This window comes from Coregonus lavaretus (genome assembly GCF_964263955.1).
Source record: "Coregonus lavaretus genome assembly, chromosome: 7".
NCBI lineage: Eukaryota > Metazoa > Chordata > Actinopteri > Salmoniformes > Salmonidae > Coregonus > Coregonus lavaretus.
Window position 1 is genome coordinate 26,333,448 of NC_139994.1, and position 22,322 is coordinate 26,355,769.

General features: G+C 42.9%; 2 protein-coding genes across 2 annotated transcripts in view; both read left to right on the forward strand.

Moving 5' to 3' along the window:
* LOC311132476 (uncharacterized protein) overlaps positions 1-22,322 on the forward strand; it is a gene marked incomplete at its 5' end in the record, with an annotated part of 85,360 nt that overhangs the window by 35,761 nt on the left and 27,277 nt on the right. The window lies entirely within an intron of this gene.
* On the forward strand, positions 20,068-20,754 carry LOC311132079 (uncharacterized protein C14orf119 homolog). Its single transcript, XM_084165255.1, has one exon. The coding sequence runs from the start codon at positions 20,103-20,105 to the stop codon at positions 20,715-20,717; it is 615 nt and encodes a 204-aa protein (XP_084021381.1). The 5' UTR covers positions 20,068-20,102; the 3' UTR covers positions 20,718-20,754.

Genomic DNA, 22,322 nt, shown 5'->3' on the forward strand with positions numbered 1-22,322 from the left:
CCTGTACCCCACCCCCCCCACCTCCCCTTTTCACCTGTTCACTGCCTCTTTTCAGAGAGTAACTCTTCCCTGCTCTTTCTCTTTCTCCCTCGTCTCATTCTTCTCCATTTCTTCATCCCCCTCTCTCATCGGAGTGGCCTCTAGCTCTCCTTTCTTCCCTCCTTTCGCACGTGATGTCTGTTCTCCTGAAAAGAACGCCTCTTCCTTGCTCTTTCACTTCTCTTCATCTTTGGGTGCATTCTTGATATTTGCTCGCTCTCCTGCTCTCTCTTGCGCGCTCTCTCTCTCTCTCGCTTGCTCTTTCCCTCCTTAATGGTCTTTCTCCTCTCTTTTGCTTATCTCCTCTTTCCTACCTCTTCATTCTCTCCCTCTCTCTTCTCCTCTTTCCCCCCTACATGTGGCCAGACCTGTCTGACAGCCCCTCCCATGATGACAGGTGTGACAGTAGATGACAGGTGTGACAGTGACGGTCTTGTTTTCTGCCTCTTATCTTCTCATTACGGCCACACCTGTCAATGTTTTTGGGGTTATGTTAATTCTGTCTTATCATCTACGGTTTGGACGACATCTCGTCTTACCTTAAACCAAGTCACCCTTTCCTCACACAAACTAACATGTGAATGCCCACATTTACTCTACTGTATCTACTGTAGATACTTGGAATGGATATTAGCTCACATACACATTCGCCTACATAATAATCACATACTTCCTATCAGACATCTCGACAAGGATGGAAGAGTGAACCCGCATGACACACTGTCTGTAATATGATCTTGATAGTCGATATAACACAGGAATCCTGAGGCAGGCGTCACTGTGGTTGTATAGATGGATTCCAGACACTGTGTGCTTGTCTGCACTATGGTAGAGATGAGAGAATTTTAAAAAACTAGGACACGTCTTCAAAAAGCATCTCTGAGCAAGTGTGTTGATCTAGGATCAGCTCCCTCCTGTCAATATGATCTTATTCATCATTATGATCTAAAAGGTATATCTGATCCCTCCTACTCTGAGAATCTTTGTAAGGCTGGCTGGTATTGACAAATATCCATACTTTAAAGAAAAGTGATTTTTGAAGTTTTAGAGCATTATATGACAACATTAATGAGGATATCATATGCCCATGAAATATGTTATCAATAGATAAATGTGCTTTCCAATTGGACAACATCCAAGTTACACACCTTCTAATTTGGAAGCTATTGAACTTGTGGCTTTGGCTGCAATGCGTGAGAACAGCATTTAGTTTACATGTCACCCCTGCAAAAGTGTGCCAATATCGTGCTGAAAACTGGTGATATGCATATTGCGTCATCCGTTATGCAAAGACAATAGCCTTTATATCACACAGCCATAGAAGGTAATCAAAATAATAACTGCACAGTGCATCATTGTTGTTGAAGTGCAGTTATTTGTTATGGTTTACGGAATGGTGGGAAACAAAAGGACTTTGCTCTTCCCTACTGTCTGTGGGATGACCGAGCAGTGAGGACAGGTGAAAGTGTGTGGTCTGTGTGTGCATGGGAAGGATATGAGTGTGTGTGGTGTGGATACGGTGGTTTGTTAGGCCACTAGTACACGCTCGCACGAATGCACACATGCACGCACACACACGCAGTGCCCAACAAAAACTAGGCTATAGCCCAATCACCTCAGGGGAAGAAATAAATAATAAAATGTTAATTGCTGGACTGTTCTGGGAATGAGTCTGAGAACCAATCATAACAACCCCTAGCCGTTGGGTCAGCTACCTCCTCCCTCCTCCTCCTCCCTCCCTCATCCCTCCTCCAACGGTCTCTGCGTGTGAAACTGACACAAACGCTAACCAAATATGGCCGTCCATCCTAGCCTGCCTCTGCAGCTGTGTCCCTGAGCTATGACTAAAATCTTCCAAAGTCTCCCGCTACGATGAGACGGCGCAGAGGCACATTTAACCTTCCCTCACAGGGGCTGCTTCATGAACACTTAAAAAGCACTTAAAAATTTAACAAACAAAGCTTCAAAATAAAAACTCCCAACAGAGATAGCTAAGCTGGCAAAAGTTGCTGTGCTTTGAACACAAGAGAGAGCCATCAAAAGCTTTCTGCTGAGGCTCCCTACCAAGCATCCTAAACATATTATTTTCTTCCTTATATAGGGGATCGTTGTGAGGACTGTCGATTTGTTGCAGGCTCCCAGGGACAGCCTTTCAAACAGGCTAGGTGAGGTAAGGGCCGTCCAGATACCCAGCAACCCTCTCTCTCGTGTTCCCGAGGACCAGGGTAAAGAACAAACAAAACGCAGATGGTAAACAACAAACATTCTGCTCGGCTGCTCTGTTTGTTTGTGGGGCTTTCTCCAGTTTCGTCGACCAGCCCTTCGTCAGCATTCACAGTGGGTTTTAGCTGCACATTCCTCAGGAAGAACATAAAAAATGACTATTTCTGGAGCTGCTATAGTCCTTCCTCTTGTCTGTTGGGTATTTCTGGATGTATTTACCCACTGAGGTTTAAATTTTTTACATTTTCTTGACTCTGTCGGTTCAAGGCTGATAAAGGGTAGGGTGGGGCACCAAAACTGACAGCATCCTCATCTATTGCCAACTGACTTGACTGGAGTCAAGACAAAGCCTGCATCCCCTACGTTTCCAAGTTCGCATCCCCTATGTTTCCAAGTTCTAAGTGGAGCCACTGTGTTGTGGGACAGGGGCTTCAAACAGACTCTGGGTAAAATGCTAGTTTAGCGCAGTGCGCTTTCCTTTCATGTGGCCTAGGGGCTGCCAGGCACTGTGACGTTTTTGTATTATTCATATGCGTCCCTTCAGGCTGACTGTCAATAATTAATGCAGGGGGGGTTAACAGCCTTTTTGGGTGTCCTTGGTGGCAGGCAGCTTAGGAGACAGGTGTGTGTGTGCGTTCACCTGTGTGCATGTGACCGCGTGTGTGCATGTATGCGCTAGTGAGCCTGTGTATGTTTGGCTGATGGCTGCCTGCTTGCCTGCCTGTCAGGAAAAGCTTCTCTCTGGCGTTTTAAAATCCACATTTCGGTCTCCCGCTGTGCCCGGTGCTGTCGTGATGTGCGTTTCGGAGCCATTCTCCCCAGTGGCTTCCATAATAAAGCTTCTGTATTCAGACCCACAGTTGCTTGTGTAGACAGACACACACAGGCTTTGTCACATACACACACACACCTGCGTTCTCGCTCTTTCACTGTCACACACTCACGCCCACTCATTCTCTCTCTCCCTCTCTCTCACACAGACCTACACACACACACACACACTGTGAGAATTCATATTTAGCCCTCATTATGCCTGCATAAATAAGTAAAACTGGATCAATGGGTGTCGGACGACTGGCTTTGGATCACGGGGGGGCTAACCGCATAATGACACTATTTGAATATGGCGTTCAGGGACCACTTAGAGGACCCCCCTGTGGACCCACACACCATCCTATGAAGATCCTGTGACAGTCTGAATACGTTTCTGAAGAGTGCCCCATGGCTGTGTATCGGTTAGGGTTGATTTGATGATAAAGGTTTTTGTCAGTTGAACTCGTGATTGTATTGATTTGATTCCCTGGACTGTGCATTATGAGTCTCAATTTTGATTGCAGTCGCCACCCTGTCCATCGATCTCTCCCCCTTCTTTCCCACTCTCTTTCTTTCTACATTCCTCTCTCTTGTTCTCTCGTCTTTCTGTCATCATATGATTATCCTTTGCTTCTCTGCCTCCTTCTCTGCCCTCCATACCTCTTTCTCTGTCTCTCCCCCAACCCTGTCCCCCTCCCTAATTGACTTTTAATCACCGTTTTACATCATGTTTTGATATTCAAATTAGCCGTGTCATCCGGGGGTAGAGCACAGGTCTTTTATTCCAACCCTCTGCCCTCCATCTCTTCCCCCCTCGCTCTCCTTTTAAGAGGGGTTGTTACATGAGCACGTCACTATTAATTGCATGTTTGTGTCTGTTTATCTTCAGAGAGGCAGGAATGCAGAAATGGCCTCATTGAAACAGGCACGCACATGCAAGCGAGTCGATGTTTATCTTGAAAAATTGCTGTTGGTGGTTTTGCTGCAGCGTGTACATTACACAGGCTCTTGATGGATTTGTTGGACATCTGTTGCTATATAAAGCATGTTGCATGCTTCCCAGTCGAAACAGTTTGCGCGTATATTCTGAACATTTTGTGACGTTTTTGTTCGTTTTGTTGTTCAGCAGGGTTTTTCGTCTGTTCGACCACAACCTTTTTTCTTGAGGCAAGTCTACGCCCCTTCTGTGATTGGTCAACAGTACTACTCCTAGTAGGAGTGGGAACTATGGACGGGATTCTTCAATTAAGTGTTTGTTGTCATTCGATGAGAGACTAATAGTTTTCATGTACATTTCTTTCACTTGAGAAATACTGCACCAAATATCTTAGTCGGGCAATTCTACATCTAAGACTTCCTCTGTAAAAATGTCAAAATGAATGACAGATTTCTTGATTAATTCAGACTATTTTGAGGAAGTGTTATGACTATGTTGTTGCTATGGTGGCTCAAGAGGAACAAACGGTAATATTGCCGCTTTTTTTCCTCCTTTTTCAAGCGAAGGTCTTTAGGGAGTATGCAAGCATAGACTAGTTGAGTTCTGCTAGGAGCAAACCGAACCTATGTATGCGGATGCCTTTACACTTTCTATTTTTGCTCCGAGCTCTGCTGCGTGCCAGTGTTATTTACAAAGCTTTTAATATTTTGGTAATCTTGTGCGTGTTGGGTGGACAGCCTTGCCAGCAAAATGTTCCTCTGAAGATTGTACTCCTCCTCTATTGCTGGGTGCAGGTAGGTGCAGGTAGCCAACTTCACTGTCAGAATCTGAAGACGAGCTTGAACTTGTTCCAGACCTATAGCATTAATCGTGGGGTCTAGAGCCTCTTCCTCACTGCAAAATCTGGAGTCCACTTCTTTGGCAGGTGTTGATGTCATTGGCTGGGCTGAACTGGGTTCAGGTTGGTCCTGTGCGATACAGTGAATAAGACAACTCAATTATAGAATTAGAGACTAGCTTGATTATTCCACTATCAAACATTCTAATGTACAGTGATGCAGGTGTATTCACGTCATATTGCAACTAATCATTGCTTGCATCTTGGAATGGCCGTTACTGGCAAACTATGAAATATCACTCCTTTCAACTTTGCTTTGCTGTACTTCTCACACCCGGGAAATGCACACCACTGCATTGCTAACAACTTCGCAATCTTCACTCAGCAGGATGACGACAAACTTTACATGCGACTGCACAACCCACCTCAAATATACACGCCCCCTATTTAGATAGGAGAGGAGGAGTGAGAATGGAATGTTGAGGCTTTGTGGGAAATGGAGGAAACTGGAAAGTCAGACGAAGCTTGGGAGATGATTGCACAATCTTGGAGGGTAAGGGAAAATACTGTTGTATGAAAACTTAACAGATGAAGTGATTTAGCGGGTGTATTTTCACTACAGTGCATGTAAGGATGCTCTTAAGTTATTAAATGAAAGCCGTCTAATTTTTCCTTGAACTGCCTCGTGGGAGAGCAACAGCAAGCAGCAACTCGAGTTCAAAGCGAAAATCTCCTAAATTAGCTAATTGACTATATTTCGAACGTAAACTTTTGCTGCGAAACTTTCAGATCAGAAACCAGAGAGAAAATGCATGTTAGGACTAAATATTTATATATGGCAAGTTGGGGTTTCGGTTGAGAAGTAACATACAGTCACAGTATATCGAAGTACAGGACTGTAGCTCTAGGTAAAATATAGCCTATGATACAGAATAAGAAAGCAAATGCTTGCTTCAACACTTAATTTTCCACTGAACGTTGGTTAAAGGCTGTATTGTTGGACCACTGCTAGCATACTGGCTTTGATATCTAAACTGGGTAGTAATAAACATACTCACCAGTCAGCTCCCATTCTCAAGACTTTTCTCATGACTCTTTGGAGCTTGGCTTGACTGAAAGACGAGCCTCCGCTGAGAGGAGAACTTCAGCTCTTTGATGACCTGAAAAGAGAAGATGTCACCTTATTTGATAGTTAACATAACTAGTTGGCGTAGCATTACATCTTCTTACATTATATTGCAGTCATTTAGGCAATCTATATCCAGAGTGACGCATATTCGACCTTTGAAAGTGACTTGAGAAAAAGTTGTACGAAATAGTTGTAGTCCTGAGGGTTTGTGGTGCTTGATCGTTGAAAGAAGCTGGATGGAGAGAGTGGTCTGAGACAAACACTGTACAGTAGTTTGGAATGACCAGAGGGTACAGTTAGATAGAGCTTGTACCGGAGGAGATATGGGTGGGAGATTGTTTAGAGAGGCCAGTGGGAGCGGGTGATTGTTAGACTGTGGCTGGAAAGAGGGACGGTAGATGCTAGGGATTGCTTCTCGGAAGTTTTTTCTCCTTCTTTAACTTGCAGCTTCTGAAGATGTCTTTTCTTATCCCTTGACTTTGTTTGGTGTAGCCGTGTCACTTGACGGGATGGGAGTGATGTTACCCAGTTGCCAGGAGCAACCCTGGAGTCGGTAGTGTTCTGTGAGGCAGTGCCCTCGGGCTCAGCTCAGGGAATAGGGGTGTATGTGAGGTTAGCTAGGGTGAATAAGGGTAATTTAGGAAGCCCCCATAGAGATGTAATGTATTTTATTTAATTCTGTGGATGCCCCACTCTCACACCCACACTGTGTGCAAAACAAGAAATGAAACAGAGATGAAAGTATAAAGACTACAGGTGAGCCAATTTTGTTTTACCCAGTTAGCTAAATGGTTAGATGGGGACCTAGAGGTAAAGATATGTCTTTAGGTCTCAGACAAAGTGACTCACTTGCTGAAAGTTTCACAAAAGCTAAAACAGGAAAGACCTTCCTTTCTCCCTGCATCTCTTCTTTTTCCGTCTCGCGTTTTACTCTCTCTCGCGTGGCTAGGTCCCTCCATTGTGGGAACTGCCATGTTTGCCCAGAGGCTGTTCTCATTCCCTATGGGCATGAGTGTGTATGTGTGTGTACATGTGAGCGTGCATGTGTGTGCGCACACACGCTTGTGTGTGTGTGTGTGTGTCTCTTTTGTCACTCTTCTGACACTTCAAGCATTGGGGCTGGGGCTGCCATTAGGGTTGAACATGGCTCATTAGCATAATTACTTTTCTGTTGGAGGGTCGTTATAGCTGACGTGATGCAGTGGCACTCTGTAATGGAAGCCATTTGATTGGCCTTTTCATTAATTTGGCGTTATATAAAGAGACTGGGTCAGAAAATGGCTTGACTTTGTAGATGTTGCCCATAACCACAGATCTAGGATCAGACATTCCTACCCCCATTCTTAACTTAAACCATTAGGACACGAAAAAGTATCTTACCCCGCATCAGTAATTAGGGGCAACTTTCTTCTACCTCTTTAGAAATGGGAAGGCATCAAGGCTGTCCTCTGTCTCCAACACTAGGCCTATTTGCTGATCTAACTCGGAGGGGTTGCTTTGTGTATCTGTAATAGGTGTCAGTTCACAGTGTGCACAGCACATACCAAACATTACACTGTATCTATGTTTTGCCCCAAGTATTTCCACTAAACACAGTCTCTGAAAAGCAGCCAAGCCAGTTGCACCAGCCACAGCAATGTGGTTTACCCCCTAATCAGTGTTGGTGTGTTTTTCAACCAGCATTGTGACTAGGGTTGAATATTTTTCCGGTATTTTACAAATGTTTCTTCCTGAAAATAAATCACTTTTCTCCCGGGTAACTGGTATTTCCCGCCAAAACAGTCATTCTAAAGCATATAAAACATATAAATATGTCTGGATTTGATTCGAGCTTTGATCAGCATGAAAATTCAAGCCCGACGCTACCTGAGCCTGATGAGCCATACATTAAATACATTTTATGAACCCAAGCCCCAAAAAGCCCAAATAGTGCCGTTATCCAATACAGCATATATAATATACTGTATATGCTACCACACATTACGCACGACAGAAAAACACAAAAGCCCATAGATGTAGCTATGCTCTCTTGAGTAAATACATGAAACAAGCAACAGTAGGCTAATCTTTTTGAGTGTGTACTGTATTATTGTATTATACTGTATTATATGACTGGAATTACGCACCTTGTACAAACCATTATGCTGGGAGAGAACATGGGACGCTGATGCAGGACATGTGTCCTACAAAGTTACAATTATAGGCTAGCAAATGTGTAGTATAATTAGTAGTCTGACGCATACAGTGGGGAGAACAAGTATTTGATACACTGCCGATTTTGCAGGTTTTCCTACTTACAAAGCATGTAGAGGTCTGTAATTTTTATCATAGGTACACTTCAACTGTGAGAGACGGAATCTAAAACAAAAATCCAGAAAATCACATTGTATGATTTTTTAAGTAATTAATTTGTATTTTATTACATGACATAAGTATTTGATCACCTACCAACCAGTAAGAATTCCGGCTCTCACAGACCTGTTAGTTTTTCTTTAAGAAGCCCTCCTGTCCTCCACTCATTACCTGTATTAACTGCACCTGTTTGAACTCGTTACCTGTATAAAAGAAACCTGTCCACACACTCAATCAAACAGACTCCATCCTCTCCACAATGGCCAAGACCAGAGACCTGCACAAGGCTGGGATGGGCTACAGGACAATATGCAAGCAGCTTGGTGAGAAGGCAACAACTGTTGGCGCAATTATTAGAAAATGGAAAAAGTTCAAGATGACGGTCAATCACCCTCAGTCTGGGGCTCCATGCAAGATCTCACCTCGTGGGGCATCAATGATCATGAGGAATGTGAGGGATCAGCCCAGAACTACACGGCAGGACCTGGTCAATGACCTGAAGAGAGCTGGGACCACAGTCTCAAAGAAAACCATTAGTAACACACTACGCCGTCATGGATTAAAATCCTGCAGCGCACGCAAGGTCCCCCTGCTCAAGCCAGCGCATGTCCAGGCCCATCTGAAGTGTGCAAATGACCATCTGGATGATCCAGAGGAGGAATGGGAGAAGGTCATGTGGTCTGATGAGACAAAAATAGAGCTTTTTGGTCTAAACTCCACTCGCCGTGTTTGGAGGAATAAGAAGGATGAGTACAACCCCAAAAACACCATCCCAACCGTGAAGCATGGAGGTGGAAACATCATTCTTTGGGGATGCTTTTCTGCAAAGGGGACAGGACGACTGCACCGTATTGAGGGGAGGATGGATGGGGCCATGTATCGCAAGATCTTGGCCAACAACCTCCTTCCCTCAGTAAGAGCATTGAAGATGGGTTGTGGCTGGGTCTTCCAGCATGACAACGACCCGAAACACACAGCCAGGGCAACTAAGGAGTGGCTCCGTAAGAAGCATCTCAAGGTCCTGGAGTGGCCTAGCCAGTCTCCAGACCTGAACCCAATAGAAAATCTTTGGAGGGAGCTGAACGTCCGTATTGCCCAGCGACAGCCCCGAAACCTGAAGGATCTGGAGAAGGTATGTATGGAGGAGTGGGCCAAAATCCCTGCTGCAGTGTGTGCAAACCTGGTCAAGACCTACAGGAAACGTATGATCTCTGTAATTGCAAACAAAGGTTTCTGTACCAAATATTAAGTTCTGCTTTTCTGATGTATCAAATACTTATGTCATGCAATAAAATGCAAATTAATTACTTAAAAATCATACAATGTGATTTTCTGGATTTTTGTTTTAGATTCCGTCTCTCACAGTTGAAGTGTACCTATGATAAAAATTACAGACATCTACATGCTTTGTAAGTAGGAAAACCTGCAAAATCGGCAGTGTATCAAATACTTGTTCTCCCCACTGTATATAGGCTATCTTTCATAATATTTCCCCTAATGTCGTGCGACATGCGTATTAGCCTACCTCTATTTCTCTATTTTTGTTTAATTTCTTCCTTGCTTTCAACAGTATGACTAGAATAATATACGCTGCTTTCACTTCTCTTCACAAAGATTGAATGGTTATGGGTGACTGGTCTGAATAAATAACTGCTATAGGCTACTGCCATTGAGTGTTCTCTCTTCATTCAAACTCCCTGTGAGTTCAGTTGGCTACTGTATTTTAACATCTGCAAACAAGAGCTCGCATCCCTCTTCATCATTGTAATGACATGCTTGAATAATATAGGACTAGAATAAGATGTAGATGGCTTTCACTTCTCTTCACGAATATTGAATGGTTATGGGTGACTGATCTGAATAAATAACTGCTTTAGCCTACCGCCATCACGTGTTCTCTCTTCTTTCAGACTCGCATCCCTCTTCGAAAAGTCTATTAGTATAGAAAATGCAAAAATAATTTTCCAAGCAAGCTATTCTAGTCTAGCTTTCCGTGGGACGCCAAGAGCTAAAGAGCGTATATCTATATATATACACTGAGTATACCAAACGTTAGGAACACCTTCCTAATATTGAGTTGCCCTGGCAACTACTACCATACCCTGTTCGAAGGCACTTAAATCTTATGTCTTGCCCATTCACCCTATGAATGGCACACATTCATAGACAGGTGTGTGCCTTTCCAAATCATGTCCAATCAATTGAATTCACCACAGGTGGACTCCAATAAAGTTGTAGAAACATCTCAAATTTGATCAATGGAAACAGGATGCACCTGAGCTGAATTTCGAGTCTCATAGCAAAGGGTCTGAATACTTATGTAAATAATGTATTTCTATATTTTTTATACATTTGCAAAAAATTATAAAAACCTGTTTTTGCTATGTCATTATGGGGTATTGTCTGTAGATTGATGAGTAAAAACTGTATTTAATCAATTTTAGAATAGGGCTGTAACGTAACAAAATGTGGAAAAAGTTAAGGGGTCTGAATACTTTCCGTATTCACTGTATATACATATATATATATATATATATATATACAGTACCAGTCAAAAGTTTGGACACACCTACTCATTCCAGGGTTTTTCTTTATTTTGACTATTTTCTACATTGTAGAATAATAGTGAAGACATCAAAACTATGAAATAACACATATGGAATCATATAGTAACCAAAACCTAAATATATTTGAGAAGTAGCCACCCTTTGCCTTGATGACAGCTTCATGAGGTAGTCACCTAGAATGCAATGAACAGGTGTGCCTTGTTAAAAGTTAATTTGTGGAATTTCTTTCCTTCTTAATGTGTTTGAGCCAATCAGTTGTGTTGTGACATGGTAGGGCTGGTATACAGAAGATAGCCCTATTTGGTAAAAGACCAAGTCCATATTATGGCAAGAACAGCTCAAATAAGCAAAGAGAAACGACAGTCCATCGTTACTTTAAGACATGAAGGTCAGTCAATCCGGAAAATGTCAAGAACTTTGAAAGTTTCTTCAAGTGCAGTCACAAAAACCATCAAGCACTATGATGAAACTGGCTCTCATGAGGACCGCCACAGGAAAGGAAGAACCAGAGTTACCTCTGCTGCAGAGGATAAGTTCATTAGAGTTACCAGCCTCAGAAATTGCAGCCCAAATAAATGCTTCTCAGATTCAAGTAACAGACACATCTCAACATCAACTGTTCAGAGGAGACTGTGTGAATCAGGCCTTCATGGTCGAATTGTTGCAAAGAAACCACTACTAAAAGACACCGATAAGAAGAAGAGACTTGCCTGGGCCAAGAAACACGATCAATGGACATTAGACCGGTGGAAATCTGTCCTTTGGTCTGATGAGTACAAATTTGAGATTTTTTGTTCCAACCGCCATGTCTTCGTGAGACGCGGAGTAGGTGAACGGAAGATCTCCATGTGTAGTTCCCACCATGAAGCATAGAGGTAACTACACACTGTCTGTGATTTATTTGGAATTCAAGGCACACTTAACCAGCATGGCTACCACAGCATTCTGCAGCAATATGCCATCCCATCTGGTTTGCGATTAGTGGGACTATCATTTTTTTTTCAAAAGGACAATGACCCAACACACCTCCTGGCTGTGTAAGAGCTATTTTACCAAGAAGGAGAGTGATAGAGTGCTGCATCAGATGACCTGGCCTCCACAATCACCTGACCTCAACCCAATTGAGATGGTTTGGGATGAGTTGGACTGCAGAGTGAAGGAATATCAGCCAACAAGTGTTCAGCATACAGTGAGGGAAAAAAGTATTTGATCCCCTGCTGATTTTGTACGTTTGCCCACTGACAAAGACATGATCAGTCTATAATTTTAATGGTAGGTTTATTTCAACAGTGAGAGACAGAATAACAACAAAAAAATCCAGAAAACGCATGTCAAAAATGTTATAAATTGATTTGCATTTTAATGAGGGAAATAAGTATTTGACCCCTCTGCAAAACATGACTTAGTACTTGGTGGCAAAAGCCTTGTTGGCAATCACAGAGGTCAGACGTTTCTTGTAGTTGGCCACCAGGTTTGCACACATCTCAGGAGGGATTTTGTTCCACTCCTCTTTGCAGATCTTCTCCAAGTCATTAAGGTTTCGAGGCTGACGTTTGGCAACTCGAACCTTCAGCTCCCTCCACAGATTTTCTATGGGATTAAGGTCTGGAGACTGGCTAGGCCACTCCAGGACCTTAATATGCTTCTTCTTGAGCCACTCCTTTGTTGCCTTGGCCGTGTGTTTTGGGTTCATTGTCATGATGGAATACCCATCCACGACCCATTTTCAATGCCCTGGCTGAGGGAAGGAGGTTCTCACCCAAGATTTGACGGTACATGGCCCCGTCCATCATCCCTTTGATGCAGTAAAGTTGTCCTGTCCCCTTAGCAGAAAAACACCCCCAAAGCTTTATGTTTCCACCTCCATGTTTGACGGTGGGGATGGTGTTCTTGAGGTCATAGGCAGCATTCCTCCTCCTCCAAACACGGCGAGTTGAGTTGATGCCAAAGAGCTCCATTTTGGTCTCATCTGACCACAACACGTTCACCCAGTTCTCCTCTGAATCATTCAGATGTTCATTGGCAAACTTCAGACGGCCCTGTATATGTGCTTTCTTGAGCAGGGGGACCTTGCGGGCGCTGCAGGATTTCAGTCCTTCACGGCGTAGTGTGTTACCAATTGTTTTCTTGGTGAGTATGGTCCCAGCTGCTTTGAGATCATTGACAAGATCCTCCTGTGTAGTTCTGGGCTGATTCCTCACCGTTCTCATGATCATTGCAACTCCATGAGGTGAGATCTTGCATGGAGCCCCAGGCCGAGGGAGATTGACAGTTATTTTGTGTTTTTTCCATTTGCGAATAATCGCACCAACTGTTGTCACCTTCTCACCTAGCTGCTTGGCGATGGTCTTGTAGCCCATTCCAGCCTTGTGTAGGTCTACAATCTTGTCCCTGACATCCTTGGAGAGCTCTTTGGTCTTGGCCATGGTGGAGAGTTTGGAATCTGATTGATTGATTGCTTCTGTGGACAGGTGTCTTTTATAGAGGTAACAAGCTGAGATTAGGAGCACTCCCTTTAAGAGTGTGCTCCTAATCTCAGCTCGTTACCTGTATAAAAGACACCTGGGAACCAGAAATCTTTCTGATTGATAGGGGGTCAAATACTTATTTCCCTCATTAAAATGCAAATCAATTCATAACATGCGTTTTTCTGTATTCTGTCTCTCACTGTTCAAATACACCTACCATTAAAATTATAGACTGATCATTTCTTTGTCAGTGGGCAAACGTACAAAATCAGCAGGGGATCAAATACTTTTTTCCCTCACTGTGTATGTGTGTGTGTGTGTTTGGTTTTCGCCAGGCATAATTGGTCCTATCTCGTCCAAAAAGTTGACTCAAGTTTGCCAAAAGCACCTGGATGATCATCAAGACTCTTGGAAGAACGTTCTATGGACAGATTATTCAAAAGTATAACTTTTTGGACGACATGGTTCCAGTAATGCCTGGCGAAAACCAAACTCTCCATTCCACAGTAAGAACATCATACCAAAGGTCAAGCATGGTGGTGATGGTTTGGGGATGGTTTGCTGCCTCATGACCTGGACGACTTGCCTTAATAGAAGGAACCATGAATTCTGCTCTGTATCAGATAATTATACAGGAGAATGTCAGACTATCTGTGAGCTGAAGCTGAAGCGCAGCTGGGTCATTTAGCAAGACAATGATCCAAAACACACAATCAAGTCTACATGAAAATTGCTAAAAAGCAACAAATTGGAAGTTTTGGAATGGCCTAGTCAAAGTCCAGACCTAATCCCAATTGAGATGTTGTGGCAGAACTTGAAACGAGCAGCTCAGGCTTGAAAACCCACACGTCACTGAGTTAAAGAAGTTCTGCATAGAAGAGTGGGCCAAAATTCCTCCACAGCGACGTGAGAGACTGATCAACAACTACAGGAAGCATTTGGTTGGAGTCATTGCAGCTAAAGGTGGCACAACCAGTTATTGAGTGTAAGGGGGCAATTACTTTTTCACACAGGGGAATTGGGTGTTGCATAACTTTGTTTATGAAATAAATGAAATAAATATGTAATTGTTGTGTTATTTGTCCACTTATGTTCCCTTTATCTAATATTAGGTTTTGGTTGAAGATCTGATAAGTCAGTATCACAAATATGCAAAAGTAGAGAAAATTAGAAAGGGGGAAAATACTTTTTCATAGCACTGTAGATACTCGTTTTACTGTGGATATAGATACTTTTGTACCTGTTTCCTCCAGCGTCTTCACAAGGATCTTTGCTGTTGTTCTGGGATTGATTTGCACGTTTCGCACCAAAGTACGTTAATCTCTAGGAGACAGAATGCGTCTCCTTCCTGAGCGGTATGACGGCTGCGTGGTCCCATGGTGTTTATCAGTTGTCAGAGCAGCTTACCGATCACTGCACCTGTACACAGCCATTCTGAAATTAGCCCACCCAACTACCTCATCCCCATATTGTTATTTATTTTGCTAATTTGCACCCCAGTATCTCTATTTGCACATCATCTTTTGCACATCTATCATTCCAGTGTTAATATGGAATTATAACTATTTTGCACTATGGCCTATTTATTGCCTTACCTCCATAACTTACTACATTCACACACACTATATATATTTTCTGTTGTATTTTTGACTTTATGTTTTGTTTACCCCATATGTAACTCTGTGTTGTTGTTTTTATTGCACTGCTTTGCTTTATCTTGGCCAGGTCGCAGTTGTAAATGAGAACTTGTTCTCAACTGGCTTACCTGGTTAAATAAAGGTGAAATAAAAAATAAAAAATAATATATACTTGCGTACTATTGTTTGTACAGATGAACGTGGTACCTTCAGGCATTTGGAAATTGCTCCCAAGGATGAATCAGACTTGTGGAGGTCTACAATTTTTTTTTTGAGGTCTTGGCTGATTTCTTTTGACTTTCACATGATGTCAAGCAAAGAGGCTCTGAGTTTGAAGGTAGGCCTTGAAATACATCCACAGGTACACCTCCAATTGACTCAAATGATGTAAATTAGCCTATCAGAAGGAATCATTTTTCCAAGCTGTTTAAAGGCACAGTCAACTTAGTGTTACTTGTGTCATGCACAAAGTAGATGGACAAGGAATTTGTGGAGTGGTTGAAAAACAAGTTTTAATGACTCCAACCTAAGTGTATGTAAACTTCCGACTTCAACTGTGTATATATACACATATGTACATATATACGCATACATTGAGTATACAAAACATTAAAAACACCTGCTTTTTCCATGACATAGACTGACTAGGTGAATCCAGGTGAAAGCTATGATCCCTTACAGATGTCACCTGTTAAATCCACTTCCATTTTAGAATAAGGCTGTAATGTAACAAAATGTGGAAAAGTCAAGTGGTCTGAATACTTTCCGAATGCACTGTGTATATGTGTGTATGTGTGTATGTGTGTGTACTACATGACCAAAAGTATGTGGACACCTGCTCGTCCAACATCTCATTTCAAAATCATGGGCATTAATATGGAGTTGGTCCCCCCTTTGCTGCTATAACAGCCTCCACTCTTCTGGGACTTTCTTCCATTCAGCCACGAGCATTAGTGAGGTCTGGCACTGATGTTGGGCGATTAGGTCTGGCTCGCAGTCGGCATTCCAATTTATCCTAAAGGTGCTCAACAAACCATTTCTGTATGGACCTCGCTTTGTGCATGTGGGCATTGTCATGCTGAAACAGGAAATGGCCTTCCCCAAACTGTTGCCAAAAGGTTGGAAGCACAGAATCGTCTAGAATGTCATTGTATGCTGTAGCGTTAAGGTTTCCGTTCACTGGAACTAAGGGGCCTAGATTGAACCATGAAAACACAGCCCCAGACCATTATTCCTCCTCCACCAAACTTTACAGTTGGCACTATGCATTCGGGTAGGTAGCCTTCTCCTGGCATCTGCCAAACCCAGACTCATCCCGTCGGACTGCCAGATGGTGAAGCGTGATTTATCACTCCAGAGAACACGTTTCCACTGCTCCAGAGTCCAATGGCGGTGATCTTTACACCACTCCAGCCGACGTTTGGCATTGCGCATGATGATCTTAGGCTTGTGTGCGGCTGCTCGGCCATGGAAACCCATTTCATGAAGCTCCCAAAGAACAGTTATTCTGCTGACGTTGCTTCCAGAGGCAGTTTGGAACTCGGTAGTGAATGTTGCAACCGAGGACAGAGGCCAATGGTGACTTTAAAACAGTTAGTGTTAATTGCTGTGATAGGAGAAAACTGAGAATGGATCAAGAACATTGCAGTTACTCCACAATACTAACCGAATTGACAGAGTGAAAAGAAGGAAGCCTGTGCAGAATAAAAATATTCCAAAACATACATCCTGTTTGCAACAAGGCACTAAAGTAATACTGCAAAGTCTGTGGCAAAGCAATTAACTTTTTGAATTTTTGAGTTATGTTTTGGGCAAATCCAATACAACACATTACTGAGTACCACTCTCCATATTTTTTCAGGAAAAATAAATTATGGAATGGAGCCAAGCACAGGCAAAATCCTAGAGGAAAACCCTGGTTCAGTTTGCTTTCCACCAGACTTGGAAAGCTGCAGAGTCAACAATATATGAATGTTCCGTAAGGTTGTGCCCTGCTGACCGAGCCCAGATAACACGTAATAGGTCTATTGCCTGTAACTTTATTGGCCCACTTGATAACAGAAGTACAGTATTACGAAACCCCCAGCACTAATGTTAATTAGCATACTAGTTCCCTGATGCTTCTCTGTGGATAAAGTCTCAGTTCAATCCAAATTCACTTACTGTAGTTCAAGTTCAAGAAGTGTCGTAAACTGTTTACGTAGTCGTCAAATATGCTGTCTGTGTATCTAGACCCCTGACCCTTTTGTCTAAGGTAATTAGAAAATGTAATTGGGCAGTTAACAACACAAGAGATTAACATAACTGTTGTGCAACGAAGCTCATTGCTTAGAATTTTCTTAGCACTCCTCTGTGTGTGTGTGTGTGTGTGTGTGTGTGTGTGTGTGTGGTCAATTTGGATCAGAAACATGGCGACAGGTTGGGTAAACGGCGGTCATGAGAGCCCGGAGAGTCTGGCTATTCATTCCTCCTGGATCTCAGAATTCCTGCCTAATCCCGCATTGGGGAGATGGAGAGCGGATTAAGCGACGGGAAATATCCTTCCAAAAGGCCTATTCCCGCAGCTTTTCCAAGCCCTCGCAATCAGATTCCCGGGGAGTGTCTCTCCACCCTCATTTCCATCCTCTTGGCTCGTTCGTCTTCAGGGAGCGACGGGAGGGTTGCCCCACATGAAGGCACACCCGCACACATACACACTTAAATGCAAGTACACACACTTGTTTGCATACACAAGTTCACATGCATACTCACTTGCATGCACACATACTTGCCCAAGCACGCACATCCAAAATAGGCACAGACATGCATACACACACATGATAACATACGCACTATACACACACGTACACATGGATTTTGTGTTGTAGATATGTGGTAGTGGAGTAGGGTGCTGAGGGCACATATATAGTGTGTTGTGAGATCTGTTATGAATGTATTGAAATGTTTTTCCCGTAATAAATACAAATACAAGTACACGTGAATTGTGTTGAGGCAAAGTGTTCAGAGAACGCAAAACCTTTATTAATAGATTAAGATATTTATAATTTGGGTATCAACGACACTGTAAATTACTTTGTTTGTGCAAACTGTACCTACAGTTGAAGTCGGAAGTTTATATTTAAACACAGTTTTTCACAATTCCTGACATTTAATCATAGTAAAAATTCCCTTTCTTAGGTCAGTTAGGATCACCACTTTATTTTAAGAATGTGAAATGTCAGAATAATAGTAGAGTGATTTATTTCAGCTTTTATTTATTTCATCACATTCCCAGTGGGTCGGAAGTTTACATACACTCAATTAGTATTTGATAGCATTGCCTTTAAATTGTTTAACTTGGGTCAAACGTTTCGGGTAGCCTTCCACAAGCTTCCCACAATAAGTTGGATGAATTTTGGCCCATTCCTCCTGACAGAGCTGGTGTAACTGAGTCAGGTTTGTAGGCCTCCTTGCTTGCACACGCTTTTTTAGTTCTGCCCACAAATGTACTATAGGATTGAGGTCAGGGCTTTGTGATGGCCACTCCAATACCTTGACTTTGTTGTCCTTAAGCTATTTTGCCACAACTTTGGAAGTATGCTTGTGGTCATTGTCCATTTGGAAGACCCATTTGCGACCAAGCTTTAACTTCCTGACTGATGTGTTGAGATGTTGCTTCAATATATCCACATAATTGTCCTGCCTCATGATGCCATCTATTTTGAGAAGTGCACCAGTCCCTCCTGCAGCAAAGCACCCCCACAGCATGATGCTGCCACCTCCATGCTTCACGGTTGGCATGCAAGCTGCCCCCCTTTTCCTCCAAACATAACGATGGTCATTATGGCCAAACAGTTCTATTTTTGTTTCATCAGACCAGAGGACATTTCTCCAAAAAGTACGATCTGTGTCCCAATGTGCAGTTGCAAACCGTAGTCTGGCTTTTTTATGGCGGTTTTGGAGCAGTGGCTTCTTTCTTGCTGAGCGGCCTTTCAGGTTATGTCGATATAGGACTCGTTTTACTGTGGATATTGATACTTTTGTACCCGTTTCCTCCAGCATCTTCACAAGGTCCTTTGCTGTTGTTCTGGGATTGATTTGCACTTTTCGCACCAATATACGTTCATCTCTAGGAGACAGAACGCATCTCCTTCCTGAGCAGTATGACGGCTGCGTGGTCCCATGGTGTTTATACTTGGTTACTATTGTTTGTACAGATGAATGTGGTACCTTCAGGTGTTTGGAAATTGCTCCCTAAATTGCTCCCAAGGATGAACCAGAGTTTTCTTTCTGAGGTTTTGGCTGATTTCTTTTGATTTTCCCATGATGTCAAGCAAAGAGGCACTGAGTTTGAAGGTAGGCCTTGAAATGCATCCTCAGGTACACCTCCAATTGACTAAAATGATGTCAATTAGCCTATCAGAAGCTTCTAAAGCCATTACATAATTTTCTGGAATTTTCCAAGCTGTTTAAAGGCACAGTCAACTTAGTGTATGTAAACTTCTGAACCACTGGAATTGTGATACAGTGAATTATAAGTGAAATGATTTTTGAGCTTTTTAATGGAAATTCCAAAGCCAAAAATTGTGAACATTCAATTCCATTGTCTCTGTCAGGTCCACATTGGGTAGACATCAATAGAAAAATAGGAAATTACGATGAAATAATAACATATTTTAGTTGTGTATATTACTTTTGAAACTTTTTTATTTGACTTTATTATTTTTCAATCCTAAAAGCCTCATCTCATTTCTGATCAGGCAGTAGCAGCCAGCCAGCCAGGCCATCTGTTATCTTTGCCATTGCTCCCCATACTGTACTGTCTTTAGTCATCCTATTTAGCTAGGCTATGCTACAGAGCTGTCTGACAAAATCATTTTTACTAGTTCTTCAAAGTAGATCAGGCATACTTTCACAAACTTTCTCTATCCCTCTCATCATTGTGTTGTGTACATTCCTCTCTTATGCGGTCTGTGTGTATCTAACCTAATGTAGCAGGCGTAAAAGTGTATCCATCTCTGCCCGAGCCGGAAAGAACATGCGCAGTGGATTATGGTCATTGTAGTTGGAGGTTGCAACATGTTGAAAATAAGAAGAACGTGACTTGTAAAAAACGGTGCATGATGTCCTGGTTCTTCCATGTCAATCAAGGCTCAAACCAGCAGCCCCCTGGCATGATGCCCCCAGCTGCTGGCACCCTGTCCAGCGACACACACTATCCCAACATCAGTAGCAACACACTGGATACAGCTAACACTGCTGGACAGGATTGGTTCTGCACACAGTCCAGTTCGTCTTCACCCAGCCAGGCAGACTTTCCGTCAGTACCACAGGGTTTAGTGCCTCCCAGTTTGGAGAACCTATCTTGTACCTCTCTGAACTCAGCGGCAGGCAGAGAGCCCCTGCCACTCTCCTACGTAACTCTTCAGGTGCAGCGTTGTGTGTTGAGCTGGTTCCTGAGCTGGGGCACTGCCCAGAGGGAACGGTTTCTGCTGGACCTGTTGGGGAAAGCTGTGCCAGGGAAAGTGTGTACCCTCCTCGAGTCGCTCAATACGCTACAGGTTAAGGACAGCCCACCAAATATATTTGAATGCCAACTGCGCCTCTGGACCCAATGGTTTGAGTCATGGAGTGAGGAGGAGAGGAACAGTTTCCTGCACATTCTAGAAGAGAGGGACCCGATCTTTGTTGCCCACTTCTACAGAGGTGTAGCTGGGACAGCAGGCAGGGATTGAGGGATACGGGAGAAGAGGGTGTAGAATGGATAGACAATGCGTGAGTGGTACATGGGGAAGCATATGTGTGGAGACGGTGAAGAACGGGGGGGTGGTTAAGAGCGTTGGGCCAGTAACTGAAAGGTCGCTGGTTCGAATCCCGAAGCCAACTAGGTGAACAATTCCGATGTGCCCTTGAGCAAGGCATTTAACCCTAATTGCTCCTGTAAGTCGCTCTGGATAAGAGCGTCTGCTAAATGACTAAAATATAAATATAAAATATAATTAATTACCAAGTTTCTGCGCTGAACTAGGTTGAATAATTGCTTCATGAAAACTACAACTCCCTTCAGCCCAGCGTCCCACATAGTTCTTGATTTCTCTCGTGAATGATGAGATTTTTCTCTAGAGAAACGGCGCGCTGGGCTCACAAAAATAATGAACTAAAAGGAATTAAAATAATTGAACCGACGTAGGTCAATTAGTTGTTTAATAACCCCCCAAAAAAACAGAAATGGCGGTGAATCGCTCAGCACTAGACTATTCTAACACTGTCTCGCCTGTGTCTAATCCTGGACTATACAGAGAGCCAAGTCAGAGCCTAGTGAGAAGCTCTTATCAGATCCATCCCATAGAGGCATGCTCTCAGTCTCACCCCCATTCACCCTTATGGGGCTCAGCCTTATCTTTAGGACAGAGCTGACAATAATACAGACTACTGGCTGGCCCTTTTTATGTGCCACAGGGGCAGATCCCAGATCAGATGGCAGCTGTGCCAGGTGTGTGGGTTAATGGATGGATGGATGGATGAATGGATGGGTGGATGAATAAATGAGGGCCAGATAGGGTTAGCATGCTCTTTCTCTGTATTCAACCTAGGATAATGTAGACAGTAATCATACATTTGTATCATTGTATGAGTCCCACAGCACGTCATTGCCTCTTTTAAGAATATACAACAATTGCATATAATTGCAATTTTTTAAACCTCTTGTAAGACTACCATATTTGGTCCTGACCTCTCCCATGCTTCTCGCTCATGGTCATGTATCTGCGAGTTTGTCCATGAGCACACATGTGTTTGTGAGTTTCTTGTCTTCACAGATTAACACCAGTGTTTGCATTAGTCCTTTTGATGGTGCAACTGTGAATTACAGGTTCTGATAAATTTAAACCGGGCATCGGGTGTGAGTGTGTGAATTCCTGGTTTTCAGATATCAATAACAGACATAGTGGAAATGTGTTAGTGTTTAAATGTATAAGGTTAAAGTGACACAAGTGACGCTTGGAGTGTATGCAGCTGTTGGTGTGACAAATAGCTGGGCAGAGTGGATTATTTGGTTTACGTGTGTTTGCATGGGTGTGTGTGTGTTTGCATGTGTAATTGCGTGTGTGTATACTGTGTATGTTTGCACACGTGTCTGTGTGTGTGTGTGTGTGGCACATATTTATAACATACAGTACCAGTCAAAAGTTTGGACACACCTACTCATTCAAGGGTTTTTCTTTATTTTTACTATTTTCTACATTGTAGAATAATAGTAACGACATCAAAACTATGAAATAACACATATGGTTGAATTGCTGCAAAGAAACCACTACTAAAGGACACCAATAAGTAGAAGA